The sequence below is a fragment of the Simochromis diagramma genome, unplaced genomic scaffold (assembly GCF_900408965.1).
Source record: "Simochromis diagramma unplaced genomic scaffold, fSimDia1.1 OVJJ01000079.1, whole genome shotgun sequence".
In the NCBI taxonomy this organism is placed as follows: domain Eukaryota; kingdom Metazoa; phylum Chordata; class Actinopteri; order Cichliformes; family Cichlidae; genus Simochromis; species Simochromis diagramma.
The window spans coordinates 73,287-85,694 of NW_024387075.1; the positions used below are offsets into that span (position 1 = coordinate 73,287).

General features: G+C 40.1%; 1 protein-coding gene across 1 annotated transcript; it reads left to right on the top strand.

Moving 5' to 3' along the window:
- The first annotated feature begins 1,878 nt into the window (after positions 1–1,878).
- On the top strand, positions 1,879–8,819 carry LOC120742323 (photoreceptor-specific nuclear receptor-like). The gene is made up of 8 exons (XM_040045595.1): positions 1,879–3,891; positions 4,278–4,428; positions 5,090–5,193; positions 5,335–5,637; positions 6,279–6,457; positions 7,082–7,322; positions 7,666–7,771; positions 8,069–8,819. Exons 1-8 carry the CDS (start codon positions 3,801–3,803, stop codon positions 8,199–8,201), a joined length of 1,308 nt encoding a protein of 435 aa, XP_039901529.1. The 5' UTR covers positions 1,879–3,800; the 3' UTR covers positions 8,202–8,819.
- Positions 8,820–12,408: the final 3,589 nt, after the last annotated feature.

The following is a 12,408-nucleotide window of genomic DNA, read 5'->3' on the forward strand; positions in this document are numbered from 1 at the left end:
CCACGCCTGGACCGTCATTGACTGCTGCCATGATTCTAGCCTACGTCACAGCGTCATGTGCGCCTTTTACATCCAACACAAAAACTGCAGTCGTGGTGCTTTCGATTGTACTCAGAACTCAGAAATTCTGTCTTCTGAATAGGAAGATGTAGGCAACACCAGACTGCAGATGAGCTGCATACAGTGCTGGACTGGGACAGAAAATTGGCCTGGGCATTTTGACTAGAGACCGCCCACCATTATAGGAAAAATCATAAAGCCTTTGAATGAAAATAAACACTGTTGTGACAGTGATGTACACTGTTTTGATGGTATATATGCATCAATCTATCAATCGTTTGTTGTAAGATTCAGATAATTATTTTTTAAAAGCTAGACATTTTAAATGAGAATAAGAAAGAAAAGTATTTCTTTGTGCCCCCCTTTCCCTGTTAATGCCCTACATGCCCCCCTGGCAACACTTTGCTAGATCCGTACCTGCACAGTTACCAGCTGTCAGCTACCTAAAAAAGGATCCTGGGGTTATTTGTCTCTCAGAAACAGTTCATAACTTCCCTTCAACTCATTCATGTCACCTAAAAGGTAAACCTGTTTCTCCATCACAGCTCTGATGATTCAGTAAGGACATCTCCTGGTTTCATCTTCATGTTTCCCTCTCACCAGATAACCAAACCATATCATGACCAGCAGCTTTTTTGCAGCTGTGGCTCCAGCAAACATCAGCTGATACTAGAAATTAATATTAAATAAATTCTAACAACAGCTGATCAAGCTTAAACGTGCTGCTGTTGTTTAGCGCGACATCCGCTGGTTTCCTCTTTCTGGCGCAAAGTGAGCGATAAACAAACAAGAGAGCCGATCAGCTGATCATTGATCAGTTTTCATGATTGAAGTAGAAACGGGAGAGGGAGGGGGGAGAATGAAAGAAGAAGAGGCAGCTGTGCAGCGTAAAGACACAGAATAACTCCAGCTTTGTGTCTTTTTCATTGTAGCTGAATTACGGGACAAACTGTTCCTTTTCACCTCAATAAGAAACGCGTAATATTTTCTCTGAATACCAGACGGGACGGTTGACAACTCTAATAACTTATGAACAAAATAAAGTTCAACATCATTAACTTCATAGCACCCACCCAGCTGTATAGAAACTCCGTCATGCTAGCTACCACGCAGTACGGAAAAAGTCAGAATAACGAAAATAAACTCCACCTAAACTTGATTTATATCTGACCCAGAGAGACTGCAGGTCATAACTTCTTACCTGAAGTTCAGTTCACACTTGGACCGGCGGCCGCCTCGGGTCTCTTTTCCTTCTGCGTCCCTTTTCCTTCATCCACCAGCTGGCTTCCACCACTTGCTAATGTTACTGAATCTGTGGAAGCTCCGCGATAGCCACCACACGAAGTAACGAGTAACGACCCTATCTAAATCCCAGTAACGACTAACGCGTTCCTGATTTTGGCATAATAACTAGTTACCGTGCTCGTTACCACAATAATAACGTAGTTACTGTAACGCGTTACTTACTAACGCGTTAGTCCCAACACTGGTGATGACATTTATTTAAAAATTGTTTTCATAGCTTGTTTTTAGTTAAATAAAATATAGCTAATGGCAAGTTTTCAGAAATACAGAGGTCATGTGTAAAATTCTTCAACACACCCCACTGAATGCATATTTATTAATTCATCTGAAATATGTGTTAACTTGTTTATTGAAAAATTTTAATGCATTGTTAGGTTGTTAAATTTCACAAACTTACAGAAACAAACTCAAGAAAAGGATCCTTAGTGTCACCCATGACCCTGTTTAAGTCCTCAGAAAGCGAATCCATAGATCTCCAGAGTGTTTCTGTGTGTCTATTTTAGCAGTTATTTTCTATTCAGCTCAGTCCCAGTAAGAAGCCTTTTGTCAGAGAGCTCTAAAAACACACCATACGTGATTTTCTCTGTAATAAAAAGCAGACAGTTGGCTATTAGCTAGTTAAGAGTGTGTAATATATTGGAGCTTAAGACACCAGAGCTGAAATGCAAGCAAACATTGGACTTAGATTTATCATTCTGCCAAAACAGACCACGAATGAACACTGTGAATTTTGCTGGCATATGCAGGATGCTGTTTTCTAAAGCGATTATGTCAGATGGTGTAAAACAAAATTAATTAAAGCGTTCATACGTCCAATCTAAGAGCAGTCGTTAGCGCAGTTATTCACACACGTTACAAGCGCAGAACAAAAAGCAAACAAACAGTGAATGAGTACAGATGCCACTACGCAGATGTCAGAGACCCAGCAGCTTGTGTCCCCTCCAGATTTGCATCTTTCACTTGAACCGCTCAACTGTTCAAAGAGACAAATGATGAAAATGAGCGGCGAGGCACGAGGGCATTGAAGCGTCAAGGGATGACGATGATGATGGCACTAACAGATAGAAGTATTGTTTGACACCTGTTCTGAATTTTACATTTGAAACTTTCCAGCAACCTTCCATCTCTTATCTCTAGTTTGATGTAAAAATCATGTTAGCAAAGAATATTTTATAGTTTGCTTTTCTTGGTTTTGAGTCCTTTCGCACCTTAATCATAAAATAATGTAGAAAGCTTTTCTCTTAGCCATAAACTTACTGGTATTTTGGTAAAACAAGAACCCAGTCTTATTTAAATATGACAAGAAAGTTGCTTGTTTCATATTTCCTACCTCAGTTTTGCACGCTTCTCCTCACCTCCTCACCAGATCCAATCTCATACCTGCTCCGGCTAATAAACTGCCGCTTATGTAAATGCCACATGTATGATCATTCTAGCTTCTCAATAATAAATGGGAAAACCTCATGAATGAGCCAAATTAGTGCTGACCATCACATCAGCCCCCCAAAACTCCATCATTCTCTCTGTGACCTTTCTCTCCTGGCAACCTGAGGAAGTGGATGATCTCCAGTTTGACAAAAAAAGGGGTAGAAATGGGAGTTAATAGGCAGCTCCTCTGCAAACACTGGGAGTCTTTATGAATAGGAGGCAATCACACAGATCAAATATACAGCAAGGGGAAATGGGTCTGGAATTCAGGAGGCAAAAAAAAAAAAAGAAAAGAAAAGGAGGGGAAATACAAATTGAAGATGCTGGTAAATATAATAATGTGTGCCTCATGTAATCGTCCGTTTAAATGCAGATACTGAAGAGGAGTGTTGACTGATGTAGACAGAGGAGACACAAGGAGGAGTGCCTGGATGGGGACTGGTCTACAGTTACAAGACTTCTAGCACAGAGCTGGAGATTTTGTTGTCATTGCTGATTCTTTTTTGTTTGTTTGCTTGTTTGTTTGTTTGTTTGCAGACTTCATGACGATCCATGTCTGAGCAGCACCATTGTGCTGGCAATGTGACTGATTGATCAGTAGATGAACAGTAAAGATTAAGAGGATGACAAATAAGCATGCTGCTTACACAGCGCTTGGGGCTAATCCTACCCCCTCCACCACCCCCCGGGTTCCCTTTTGAGGACCTGCTGCTGAGGAGAGCCCACAGACAGTGACAGACATCGGAGGGAACACACACTCGCACACAACCTGTTCACGTGCAACAAGTGTCAGCTGGAGCTCATGACAGGACCCCAGCTCATCTGAACAACCACAGCAGAGGTTGCAACACACAGCACGGGCTCACCCTGCCATCTGTCCACCGGGGACCACCGGAGGCCCTGCGGCCCTACGTATTTTTATTTGAAGCAACTGAGCAGAAGAGGACCAAAACTTTTTCTTATCTGCCTTCGTCAATCACTAGAGGAGATATTTTGAGAGAAAAATAATGGAGGATCACCTTACAAAGATACCCATGATGCCATCCTCTTCCCCCACAGAGTCATCTGGCAGCGGTGGAACTGATGACAGCAGGGGAGGTAAGAGCTCCACACCAACGACAACAAGTTGCCAATGGAGTCTGAAGAGTGTAACACTGACTTGGCTCTGTAACAGGGAGGAAAAGTTAGCACTTAAACAATATGAAAGTTTGAAACACCTGAAATTCTTTACTCAACATGCATTATGAATGAAATCCAACACAAAAACATTAAAAACTCTCATAAAAACACATAATTATGAGCAAGCAATGCTTTTTTTAAATTATAGTTAAGGATTTTATTCAATTTTTGTGAGTGTTTAGACAGACTGTCCTGCTACCAGCAGACAGAGCTGACTGTACAGATGGCAGGCACATGTATGAAACAATACCAGCCCTAATGAGTGGCAATAACCGACCTACTCTGTGACTGTTTTTGACTCACAGCCAAGAGTCCTGCACCGGGCAAAGCTCTGAGCCCAGCTCTGGTCTGCAAAGTGTGTGGAGACACCAGCAGCGGGAAACACTACGGCATCTACGCCTGCAACGGCTGCAGCGGCTTCTTCAAGCGCAGTGTGAGGAGGAGACTCATTTACAGGCAAGAGGAAACTCAGCTGTAGACAGTTATTCCAGCTTCATCGTGTGACGTTTCCTCATCTATTTAAAATAGTCAATATTCAAGGTGAAAGGAATATAAACTCTGGTTTTAGCCTCTACAAACCCCATATTTTGCCAACTATTATTGTAAATTAAAGTGTTTCCTATTACTGTATAAGTAAATGCCTTTCAGATTAAAAAAAAAATTGTAGCAGCACAAGTCAGTGTGAATGAAAAAAAAATGCACTTTTTGCACTCAAATATAATAATAATAATAATAATAATAATAATATTGACAGAAAGTAACTAAGAGAAGTAAAAGTAAGTAAAACACAAATAGCTTTAATAAATATATATTAAAATCCCCCCCCGGGGTATTAGTACACCTTTAATTCCATCTGTGATTAAAAGTAGAACCCAAAACCTTTCTTTTCACTTTTGATATTTTTCTTTTGATGAATGGCAGGTTAAAATTAAGGACTTAACCACACTGGTTTACTCAGAATTCGGACATTTTCCATATACATTCTAATAGCTGATCTTTAGTAATTAATATGTTCTTACTGCTTTCAATATTCTGTAAGCCACAAGAAAATAAGTGAATGTTATTTTGTCATTTTGAGTGGACTCTCCCTTTAAAATGCATGACTGTTGGTTAACAGGTGCCAGGCCGGTACAGGCATGTGTCCAGTGGACAAGGCTCATCGTAACCAGTGCCAGGCATGTCGGCTGAAAAAGTGCCTGCAGGCGGGCATGAATAAGGACGGTGAGTCGTTTTAGCATTCATGAGCTTCATTAAACTGATTGGTGTCCAGTGGAACTCAAACATGAACCTGTGAGCGGTTAAAATCATTCCTGTATTATCACCTTAGATAACAGGTTGTGCCTTTCTGTCTCCCCCCTGCAGCGGTTCAGAACGAGCGGCAGCCCCGCAGCACAGCTCAGGTCCGCCTGGACTCCATCGATGTGGACCCGGAGAAGGAGCACCTGGCCACCACACGGGAACCCACCTCCTCTTCCTCCTCCTCCTCTTCCTCATCTTCTTCATCATCCTCCAATGGGTCTGTCATCACGTGGCCCCACATCACCTCCTCCATGTCCATCACTTCCTCTGTTGCAACCCAGCGCTGCATCAGTCCCCAGAACAACCACCGCTTTATGGCAAGCCTCATGACAGCTGAGACCTGTGCCAAGTTGGAGCCTGAGGATGGTGAGCAACAGTTGTCAAATGAAAGGTTTTTGCTGTAAATTTAAGGTGAAGCTTTCTCCTTCACATTAGGACTTGCAGGGGAAATGATGGTTAGAAAACACATATTCTTGGGTAAAACGCAAATGAGTGGGGTTCAGTACAAAAAGCAGAGCATAAGAGGGTGTTATCAGGTGGGCAGTGAAGAAGGTGGGGTTGATTTCAAATCTGTCATGGTTACATCTCCACTTACCGGAGCATGATGAGATCACCATGATGATCAATCCCATTCTGGAGTGATCAAAAATCTTTACTAGCTAACCAAATTTGCAACTCTGGTTAAATATTCTTCTAATTCAATTTAATATTTTAAAGTTACTATTTAGCAAACATCAGGCAAGTAGTAGCATGTACAAAATGCTAACATGTGAAACTATGATGACATGTTCTTTAGTCTTAGAGAGACTTTTTTTTGTCCATATGAGCATCTGCTGACTTTCAGCTGGAGCTCAAATTTTATGACTTTATTACATAGTAATAAAGTCTAATCTAACCTGAGCTGAAGCACATCACAACTACCTGAAGTTTAGTTTCATCTGTCTATGCAACAAGTTGGTTTTGTTTCCTCTGCACTCTTGATTCTGAGCTCATCTTTTCTGTTTCAGTTGATGAAAACATAGATGTGACCAGCAATGAACCAGAGCGGGCGTCTTCAGAGTACCACATGGCTTTGTACCCGTCTGGTTCTGAAAATGTATACGAGACCTCAGCAAGGCTTCTCTTCATGTCCGTGAAATGGGCCAAGAACCTGCCCGTTTTCTCCAACCTGCCCTTCAGAGACCAGGTAAGCTGAAAGTGAGGTTTTTTTTGTTTGTTTGTTTTTTAAGATAGTCTCTATAAACTTTTTCACTTTGCTTTGGAACTATTTTTAATAGGTTAAAATTGACCTCTATTCTTGTTAGAAAAAAAAGTATAATGATAAAAGACAAATTAAAGTTACAGATATAAAAAATATAAAATGCAGATGTCTCTTTTATATCTAAAAATATATTGAATCATGATTTATCTTTATATGCGACAATGACAGAAAAAGACAGAAATTCTTATTTTTATCTGTAAATTCCAAATACCGATGTCATTATGTGCTTACAGGATTACATATGTTGATGTAACTTCATGTTCATGACATTCATGACATGGCCACAATGACCACAAAGCACATTCAGCATCATGAAATGACAATATGACAGTTAATAGTACCACAAATACTGTCTGACTATAAATAAGTAAGTGAACACTGAATTAGTGGTCCCATTCCTGTTTGACAACATTACAATGTGATTGGCTCTGCAATAAAAGGGAATGTCAGGAATGAGCATCTATAGTTTTTCTTTGTGATTTCTTTGGGTCGAAGGTGAAGCTGAGTACAGGGGTGCATATTCAGTTTCTGGTTTTTCTTCTTCACCAGGTCATCCTGTTGGAGGAAGCATGGAGTGAACTCTTCCTCCTCTGCGCCATCCAGTGGTCTTTGCCACTAGACAGCTGCCCACTGCTGTCTTTGCCAGACCTCTGCCCTGGCATGCAGGGAAAAACCAGCTACACTAGCCTGGACCTGCGCCTCCTACAGGAGGTCTTCAGCCGCTTCAAGGCCCTCGCTGTTGATCCTACCGAGTTCGCCTGCCTGAAGGCCATTGTGCTCTTCAAGCCAGGTGAGGAACAAAACACTATTCAGTTGCTTGTCTACAATCTGGCAGATTACCTTTAACATGATCACAGTACTTAGCTATGTCCACTGTCATTGTTTTCAAGAGATAAGCACCACGCAGAGGCTAAAATTTCCCTCAGTGTGTTTTATTTAATTAAGATCACTATATTACCATACATGTCATTTAGTAATCATATCATCACTTTATAATTATGATGCCCATCAGTATGGTACATCAAAATTATAGAGTCATTTTTTTTTATTACATGGAATGTTATACAATTTTTGTCAGGAACAGTTTTCCCTAGAAAGCAAAAATTCCATAAAGTATTTCTTCTGCTTCACAGAGACTCGAGGTTTGAAAGATCCAGAACAAGTGGAGAACCTGCAGGATCAGTCGCAAGTCATGCTGGGACAACACATACGGTCACACTACCCTAGCCAACCAGCCAGGTAACAACCTACCTGATAAAGGTCACCAATTCAATGGAACAAAATGACAAAACACAAAACAAAACTCCAGTGTGTTTATAACAAAACACAGAATTTTTGTTCTTTATTATGTTTAAAAGTTGATTTCTGGATTTGAAAGTAACCTTCATTCCTTCATTCTGTTTCATGACAAGCATCCTTAATTTGAGGTTTTATATAAAAAACTGATTTCTCTTTTTAACTGATTCTACAATGTGAAAGGCTTTTGCTTTAAATTATTTGACATGGCCTTAATTTTATTATGATCTTTGTGTTTAGGTTCGGAAAGCTGCTTCTTCTCCTTCCCTCTCTGCGCTTTGTGAATTCTGAGCGGATAGAGCTGCTGTTCTTCCACAGAACCATTGGAAACACTCCCATGGAGAAATTGCTGTGTGACATGTTCAAAAACTAAAAGAATCACAGAGAAACCCATGCAGTCATCAGTAATGTCCTGCTTTGGATGGGATGATGACTGACAGATATTTGTTTTGTATATATACAAGAGATTCTGCATGCTGTTGTTTGTTGTCTTCTTTTGTCACCTCCACATCAGTTAATTTGACAAAGAAGAAAATGCAGTTCAGTTTTTGTCATAATGCGTTTTCTTTGTATTATATCAAGAGTCTCTGATTTGAAGTTATGGTCATACTAGTTTTGTTGTTGTTGTTTGTTTCAATAAAAATACTTTGTTTGGTAATAGTGTAATTTGTTTGGTAAAGTGTGTGTGGCCCTGCTGATGTTAATGTGACTGTTGTATTTATGTTGTTACGCCTTGAAAAAGTAAAAACAAAGAAGAAAAAATCTAAAATATACCTGTTGCTTTAATTCTATGGAGCAGGAATGTTTTCAGTATACTTGCTATGTTACTAAGAGCTTGCACCGAACCCATGAAACAGTGCCCTCTTCTGTCTGGTTAATACACAGATTCTTCAACACCCTCTCACACACAATAAATATAATAAAAAAGATGACTAAGATGTAAGTTGAGCCCCTTTAATCTGTACCTCCTATTTAAATTAGAATTATGAAAATTAAGCAAAGTGTGAGTAAGACTAATGCTTATACTGGCGTATCAGCATTACTGCTTTCCACAGACGTGGAGAGTGACATTTCCCTTTATGTCTTTGTGTTAAGCATTAACTGTATCAATTTTCTTATTGCTTCTCTTAAATACAGCTGTGGAGTCATTTGAAAACATTGTCATTCAGCCTTAAGTGAAACTTCATTATTTTGGCGTGTTGGAATGACAGCATCATGTGTGTGGCACCTTTCCACCCACTTTCTCAGTGACAACCAACGTAAAAACCAAAACCAAAAAACATTGGTGAGACATCTTTAAGACTGCTGGTAGAAGCAAAAACACTTTTTACTTTTTCACTTTTTTTACTCCAGATGAACCATTTTCACTCAATTTTTAGTGTGAATGTTGCAGAACACACACTGACAGTTTGGACTGACAGATTTCGGTCAGTCCAAACTGTCTGCAAATACGGGACAGAAATGCTTCTGAATTCTTTTGCAGCTTTTTGACAGGTATATATTGCTGTGTTACTGACAAGATTAGGAGCCAATGTGCAGGAATCAGAATCGCCACTGAGCTCAAGATACAGCTTTTTGTGCTGGACTCACAAGGATCAAAAATAGAAAAGAACTTAACTAGGGAGAGACTAGGAATTTGCTAACTAGGAAACTACAGGAGACACTTGGAACATGAGGACACTCAGCAAGCGGGAATGAGGGACAACACAACAAAGGGCAAAGGGACACAGAGACAATAGCTGTGTCTCACTTCAGGGGCTGCAGTCTTCGGAGGACCCGGCCTTCGCGGTCTACATGGGCCAGATCCTCCGAAGACCGAGAAGGCCGGAAGCGAGGCTGTGAAGTGGGATGGTCTAGCCTTCAGATTTGCCTCGCCAGATGTCTCGGTGGAGTTTAATAAACTGAGCCGTCTGCTCCTTGCTATCTAAAATATAACAGGACATTGGAGTAAATTCGCTACCATCTCACACTGTTTAATCAGTTTTCTGTTTAATCAGTTTTCTGTTTGATGTTTATTCAGCTGTATGAAAACTATAACTTTAATCTCAGCCAAACCGATTTACTCAGGAACAAATAGAACACTGAAAAAAGCCAAACAATAACATTTTTAAGTTATCTAAGTGACTTATATATCACGTTTAACCTGAGTAGTGAAAGACCGCGCAGGGTCTGAAAACGCTGTGCCGGGAGTCCGGTGTTCTCACCGGCTCTAGTGAGCCTTGGCCACCCGGTCAGCTATCGAGCTGGTGAGTAACAGACATCTCAGAAAACGTTGGAGCACTTTTGCAAATATGTGATGTCAAGAAATTTTTGCAGTTTACACACCTACATTCTTGCCTGAAAATATGTTAAAAGTTTATTTTGTGACCCAGAAAGAGTAATATTTCAAACTCGTTAGCCGCACTTCTTCGCCATTTGAAAAGTATTTTTATATTATTATGGAAATATTAGGAATAATAATTTAATTAATAAAGTAATAAGAGTAATTTTACAACTAAGTAGCTGCCACCATTGTTGGAAACTGGAATTGGCTGGGCCGTGCTTTGAATTCTGGGATAGGTTGGGCCAGGAAGGATACACCCAACCTATCCTTGAAATCCGGGAAATTGAAGGACGCATTTGTCGGCTGCATTTGGAGCAGCCTTCGAATTACGTTGCGTCGCTATGACCTAATCGGCCTTCAAATGCGGCCTCTGAAGGATGGACTGAGATACAGCTGGTATACAGTCAATAAAGGAAGAGGAAACAAAAGCAGTTAAACTGAAAACAATGCACACAGGATAAGAGGACCTTCAAAATAACACAGGAACCTCACACTTAGACAAAACAAACATGGACACATGACTGAAACACGGGTCACAGAAAGTAACAGTTACAACTTATCATCAGTTATCATGCTGTAACTGCTCACTATTATGTTATTTCTGCTTAATGTATTTTGTCTTTTTTGTGAAAAGAATTAAATTCAAAATACAAATACACATTTGAATATATAAGTATATGTATACTCCCATGTATTTCTATGCCTCTGACTGTCAATTCAATTCAATTCAATTCAATTTTATTTATATAGCGCCAAATCACAACAAAAGTCACCTCAAGGCGCTTCATAGATACAGAGAAAAACCCAACAATCATATGACCCCCTATGAGCAAGCACCTTGGCGACAGTGGGAAGGAAAAACTCCCTTTTAACATCCAATATTTAAAAGGTAAACAAACAAAAAAATTATTTTGACCAGACTGTAGTCAGACACCTGACTACATCAAGAAGTAGTAGGATCTTTACACTCTGTACCACGTGTCTTCACATTTCCATCTACACAGTGACCTTATAACAGTATTATTAAAATGAAGTAAATTCCACCTTGAAATGAGGTTTGAAATGATGAGTTCTATGTGGTTTAAATGAGCGTTGGTGTACCTCAGCCAAATGTCAGCTTGATAAGAAACGTCAGTCAGTATTTCTTTACCTTTTGATTCAAACACACTGCCACTATCAAAGAGACACAGCAGAGGAGAGGAAGTGGACCCCTGCTGCATTTCATAGAGACATCAAACTTGTTTTTTTATGCTTGTAAGCTGAATTGAAAGAGTTTTCAGTTGCTTACAAAGGCAAGCAACTGAAAACTCTTATTTTAACACAAATATTTTTCATTCTAAGCTGAAACTGAGCTTGAAGTCTGGAGTTTAAGAAGTTAAGAACAGCATCCAGCACATCTGTGGTGATTTTTCTATGTTGAAATAGCAGCATTTGAGCCATCTGGATCCAGTGCCAGGCCCTTACAGTCCCAGTCTTTGGATCAGATCAGCTGGCCCTCTGCAGCCTTATGACGGAAACTCACCAGTCCAGATTAAAACACTTTCAGCTCCCACAGGCACCAGATTTCCCAGCAAAATATGCTTTGACTCAAATGGTGCTATTAAATTTTCTTTTAAGATACACAGCATGAGCACTGGAAATCATCATAAAGTCCTGCTTCAGCTGCAGTTTGGAGAAGGTGAAGGTCTGTTGTTAGTGTTCGTCCTCTGCAGCGGTACTGGATGCTCGTCACATGGTTTCTTTCTGTCTCATTTTTATTTCATAAAACTTTAAGTTGAGGTCCTTACGTAACGTGTCCCATTCTCATTTTCACCTTTCTGTCACTCGTTCACACAAAGGTTGCCTCTGTTTCAGTGAGAGATTTTCATCTTAAAAGATTAGTCTGTTAAGTAACAAGCGGAGGGAGGCAAACAGGTTGGTGCCATTTGCTGTGCAAAAATAACATTACTTAATCTGAATGACAAACCCATAGAGTCGTAGGTGAAGATCATGAGATGTCCCATTAGATGAGCAGCAATAGCTGGACCAGTCTGTCTGGCAACAACCAAACGACAACCTAATTTGATGCTCAGTTTGATGTTTCTCCCATGTGACTGGCTGAATTCATATTTGTGCTGAAGAGCGATTGTGCCTAATACATGGCTCCTGACTGTAGTCTTGTTATTGATTAACACTCCCATTGGATAATACAACTTTAGCATGTTTCACTGTAGAAATGGTACCGGCCAGATGTGAAGAATTTACTGGACTCAGACTT